Here is a 5,758-nt window from a genome sequence, read left to right as displayed (position 1 = left end):
TTTTTTTTTTTTTTTTTTTGTCAATTTTAAATTCCTACTTGATATGATGGTAAAGACGTTCGAACTTTGACTGCGTGGTGGAAATTTAAGGCCACTCTTTACGTGTTCTTTTCCTTACCAATGGTTGTTAATATGTAAGAAGAAGAGACGTAAATGAGATCCTCCACTTGATATGTTATAAAACTATATATCCTCCCTTTGTTTTTAACTAAAATATGATTATAGATATATTATTGGGCANTTTTTTTTTTTTTTTTTTTTTTTTTTACAGTTTTAAACCAAAAGAGAGTATTCAATTTTTAAAGCATATAACTTAATTATTATCACTAATTAACTAATAAAAATACATAGAAATTTTATTTTAAAATTATGTTGTTCGTTTTTCTTTTAAAGCGTAATTCTCTCTTGTTTTATTCTGAAAAACTTATGAATTTCTTCTTTTTATTGAGTCATATTACTCACCATCCTATATATTTTTTTTCCTTCTCTTAACGTGTTGCCATACTTTTTAATAAGCTTCATCATAATAGTAAGTAATATTTTGTTATCTTCCTTTAATTTCCTCGTCACCCTAGCTATCATTTTATATATTGAAGTAGCTATCTAATAAGTTTTCTAAGTTGTATGGGACCACTAAGTAAATGATATATTGATGTATACTCCTCAGATGATTTAATTGTCATCTCGGGTTGTTTTCCTTCCGAATCTGTCTATACAACTATGGATTATTTATTTTGGAGATTCGAGCAGAATCCGGCAGTGGATTTCATTATATGGATTCTATGGTATATCTGGAAGGCTAGAAATGATAAAAAATTTAGTAACGTAGATTCCAATCCACTAGCAATTCTATAGCTCGCGGAGGAAGAAGCTAAACTTTGGTTTTCGTCGCAAGCGGACACATTAGGATTACCCCCGGATGGGTCCCACCCCACTACTATCCCTAGGCTGACGGATATGGCTACAACCAACAGACATGGGAACAACTACCGATGCTTTGTGGACGGATCTTGGAAGGTGACTGACCAGTACACATGCCGAGGATGGTATTGCATTTCTCCCGAGGGGAATCTCCCATTATGGGTGCATCTAATCTTCGCCGTAGCTTGTCACCCCTCCATGCAGAAGTGGAAGCTCTAATCTGGGCAATGCGTTGTATGATTGGTGCATATTGAGAATGTTGTTTTTCTCACAGACTGTTCTGATTTGGTGAAGATGGTGTCTTCGTCTTCCGAGTGGCCTGCCTTCAAGACATATTTGGATGAGATCGAGGCGGATAAGGAGGAATTTCTCTCCTTTACACTAGTCCAAGTCTCCCGAACGCAGAATGGTAATACTGACAAACTGGCACAACCTGCTAGAATCGAGTCATATCAAATTACCTTTGTAAATGTTTTCTCTACTAACTGGCTCATTTGAGCTAATCTTGCTCCATGTTGTCAAAAAAAAAAAATTAAAATTGAATTTGTGAAAGTCAAGGAGTTTTGTAGTTTCTTTCCCTTTAATTAACACATGTTCAAATAATACGAAAGGACTACAAATAATTCTGTTTTTTTTTTTTCTCTAAATTTCTCACAAGTCGCAACAAATTGGAAGCTCTGATGCCGAATTTATAGGGAGCCGTAAAAAGATTAACAAAATAATAGGAACAAAAAGGTTTTTTGTTCGAGGCAGTCTTTAGATATGAAACACTATAATATGTACTACTGTACTAGTTTACTTGATTTGAAACAGGAAAAATATTAACACACTGTCAAACCATCTAGATGCCTTGAAAGTTAAAAAAAAAGAGAAAAATGAATCTGAAACACCATAATATACTAGCTTGCAAAGAATCTAGACACAATACAAGCTAAATACATTGACATTTACAATATTGTAGGTTACAGTTACATTATTTACCACCACCTAGAAAATATATATATAAACAAATTAAGCCAACTATTATATGTCTCTTTACTTTTACTTTTGCATAGTTTCCTTCACCACTAAAATTGTTTGCTCAAAAAATATTTTGAATAAAAAATAAATTACCTCACAATAGTGTATGACTAACCATGGAGAGAACCTCGGTTCTGTCCTCCTTCCTTATGGAGAGAACCTTTCGTCCAACCTCCTCCACCATTGAGAGAACCTTCGCTCGCCTTCCTCCTTGGGAAGATAACATTGCGACCAACCTCCCACACCTTCCTCACTTAGAGAGATAACCTTGCGTCCAATCTGCTCCACCATAGAGAGAACCTCGGCTCTGCCCTCATGTGTGGAGAGAACATGTTCACGTTTTTTAGCTATCTCAAAGTGGCTTGCTCCTGCAACCAATGAAACTAAAAAACCTTTTCCAACGTCACAAAATATTTTGATTGGAACTAATGTTAAATTTTCCAATGTATTCATTAAAGTTTATTTGATACACCATGATGTAGCCTCTCTCTCCAAGCAACTATGGATCTATCAACAACGACTTATGTTTTCCCAATCAATATATGTTTGTTGTAGGCTTGTATTTGATTAGCCTAATTTATCCAACCATTATATTGATTAGCCTAATTTATCCAACCATTATATTGACAACGTTCTCTTCTTTATCTCCTTTTGATATTGAACGAATGGTAACAATTATGTTTGACCCAAAAAAAAAGGTCTATGACCAATCTATTAAGGTTGAGAAATTAGAAAAAATTAATTTGACATAATTAATGAAATAATAAAAAATTATAACCACGATAATATATGAATCTCAAATAATTCAAAGATGAAAATATAAATTAAATAAAAAAATCTAAAACTACTACAATAAAATGTAAAATACAGTATTAGAAAAATAAAATGCATATATTAATCTTCCATTTTTTGGGTCAACATATTAATCTTACCTATTCCAAACAGAAAAAGTAGAAAGTAAGAGTATATTTTGGTTTAAAAATTAGGAAAATTTGTTTTCCCATTAAATTTTTTGACCAAGAGAACAAAGTTGAAAGCAATATTTTTGAATAAATTATTTTGTTAGATGAATATTATCAGGCGATCCATGTTTATATAAAAGTGAGTATTTAGGGCGGGGGTGTATTCAAACTATGATTTTGGAGGATTTTGTGAGATTTATGAAATTTAGAATTTTGATTGATTTTAGGGAAGTTGATATGATTTATGTTGAAATTCTTTCAAATCCCATCTAGAACTATGAGATTTGGATTTCTGTATTTTTACTAAACAAATCCTCCCAAATCCTCCATAATCCCTATAATTTATTAAAAAATCCAAATCCACAAACAGTTTTGAATAACAGTAGATTTTAAAGTAGATTTTAAAAAATTAGTTCAATAACATTGGATTTTAACAGACTTTCTTAAATCCATGATTGAATAGCATAGGATTTGTAAGCTTTACCCAAATCACTTAAAATGTCAAGTTGAATACACTTACATTTCTTTGAATTAATAATTTTCTGTATATTTTCCTTAACCTCTTTTCTATTTTATGAGAAAATTTCTTCCAATGAGCTCGTTGTTTTTTAAAAATATTTCTTGCTTCCCACTTTCTTGTAAGACGTACGTGTTCGACGATAATAACGCTTCCTGTTTAGTTGATCTAGTGTTATATAATCTCTGTTGTTATCTTGAATTTGTGTATTCATCTTTCTTTTATGCTACTTGTCCTGCAAATTAATAGAAATAATAATATAACCGTGAGAAATTTGTTAATCCCAAAAACCTTAGTTATTATGTTCAAGAAACTTTGTTAACACTTTAAAGTCAAAGATTGCATAGTATGTATTATGAAATTGATAAACGAAACAAAATTCAAAGAAATGACGATAAAAACCCATGGTAATCTCTAGGAATCTTTTTATATAGTTGCTCCGATTATACAACAAAGAAATTTCCTTCGAGACTTGTTTAAGAACAATGATGTGTCAAACAAAAGGTTAATAAAAAAGAAGAAGAACCAAGCTTGGAAACTGTGCTTTCTGATCATTAAAATTGCCTTCGAGACTATTTTTACCAATAAAAAACGAAGAAGAAAATTTTACCAAGAAAAACAAAGCTAGTCATAATTATTTTGTTTGGTGAAAAATATGTCATCATCTATTTGCTTATGCTAACTTTATATCACCCTTACTTTGTAGTATTAGGAAAGCAGGACAAAGAGAAGGAAACTTGCCCTTGATGCTCAAAATGCAGCTCAATTGGAGGTTCAAGATGAAGCAGAAATGGAAGCAGCAATGATAGCTCATGAAGAAGCTGCACTAGGTGATCAAGAGGAAGTTGAAGTCCAAAATGTTTCATCAACTGCACCATAAGGAAGCCAAAGGACATCATGGTTACTCTTTGGAGACACTACTCAGCATTGATGTGTTGTGGTAATGAAAACAATGATTTAGCCCTTTTTGGATGGGTATGCGAGGCTTTGTCACTTGGTTTTTTGTCTCTTTTTGGATGGGTTAGTGAAGAATAACTCGTTTCGGTTTTTTGGGGTTTTGTACTTCAAAACAACACAACATATTATCGATTTCCATCTATTAAGACAAACTCGTTTAGGATTAATCTGTTTGATCCATTTATTTGTTTGATGCATTTGGTTACTCATCACTAAAAAACAGAAATCCGGAATTAATCCATACTGACAATTAGTTTTACAACAAAACACAAATAAGTGACAACAACAACAAACACACATACAAGAATTGCTTTTAAACCAAACACACAATGGTTCCAATGGCACATACAAGCAGTCCGGATAACCCAGTGATGATCAATTGTTGCCTATACATGACTTTTTCTGCATCTTCGACATGCTTCTTCAAATCACTCCGCAGTTCCATAATTGTCATTTGGAGGTGACCTATCAATTTCTCCTTCTCACGATTTTCAGCTGCTGCTTGAATCAAGGCGTTTCGCGGCCATCCTCTCACCTCTTCTTGATCAAACCATTTAAAGTACTTGCAATGCTCAGTTCCACCATCCTACAACCATTATAAACACTCAACACTTGCCAATATTGCCATTAATAATTCAGCTCTACCAAAAAACGAACACAAATACCTTGTACTTTTGACAACCGAAAAACTTTCTACCAGGATTCTTTTCAGTCTTTGATGTAAATATCTTTGCTGGCAAACCACAATCACACTTCTTCATAAATCCAGAAGATCTACTCATGCTTGATGAACCAGAGCTTAAATCCATCTTAGCAAATTCACACAGTCACCTATTTCATAAAACAGCTTATATGCATCTATTTCCCTAATCTTCGTTTCAAACCAAGTGAACACATACTCATAGATCTATCGACAAACCTGTTACAAACTCCAAAATTTCCTGGTTTCGTTGTTCGATTTACCTTCAACAAATCCCTTGACCGACACAAATCCTCTTTTCAAAACCAAATCGGTCCTTCCTCGTAACCCTGTTTAGACATAAGAACACATATCTGATAAGAATTTTTTTCCTTTTTTCTCGAGTTTTACTTGGATGAGGTGGGTTTTGTGTGGTTAATATCATGGTTTATGGGATTAGGATAAAAATTGGGTTTGGCCTCAAATAATTTGGGTTAAAAACTAATTTTACAGGGTCAAAATTTTATTAATTGGGTCATAACAGAACAAATCACCAGTACCGGATTCCGTTGCCCCGTACTATGGTGCTCTACACATAACTTGTGTTAGTTTATTCATGTCTTTATGTAATAACAATAGATCGAGTAGTTTAGAGAACATTTAAATTGTCTGTATGTGTGCGTATGTGTTGTGGTATACTCC

At 33.1% G+C, this 5,758-nt stretch overlaps 1 protein-coding gene across 1 annotated transcript; it reads right to left on the bottom strand.

The window, feature by feature from the left end:
- On the bottom strand, window positions 4,691-5,186 carry LOC104698828 (uncharacterized protein At1g43920, Chloroplastic-like). Its single transcript, XM_010414217.1, has 2 exons — window positions 5,043-5,186; window positions 4,691-4,963 (listed from the first exon to the last, which is right to left on the bottom strand). The coding sequence occupies exons 1-2, from the start codon at window positions 5,184-5,186 to the stop codon at window positions 4,691-4,693; spliced, it is 417 nt and encodes a 138-aa protein (XP_010412519.1).

This window comes from Camelina sativa, chromosome 6, assembly GCF_000633955.1.
Source record: "Camelina sativa cultivar DH55 chromosome 6, Cs, whole genome shotgun sequence".
Taxonomy (NCBI): Eukaryota; Viridiplantae; Streptophyta; class Magnoliopsida; order Brassicales; family Brassicaceae; genus Camelina; species Camelina sativa.
The sequence above is the reverse complement of the archived record's forward strand: the minus strand, read 5'-3'. Positions and strand labels throughout refer to the sequence as shown.

What these genes read in the sequence shown, in the direction of transcription:
- LOC104698828 (XM_010414217.1), bottom strand. Translation starts at nt 5,186, where the DNA reads ATGGATTTAAGCTCTGGTTCATCAAGCATGAGTAGATCTTCTGGATTT. An exon ending in TCGGTTGTCAAAAGTACAAG is followed by an intron (nt 4,964 to 5,042) that starts GTATTTGTGTTC and finishes TAATGGTTGTAG; the next exon opens with GATGGTGGAACTGAGCATTG.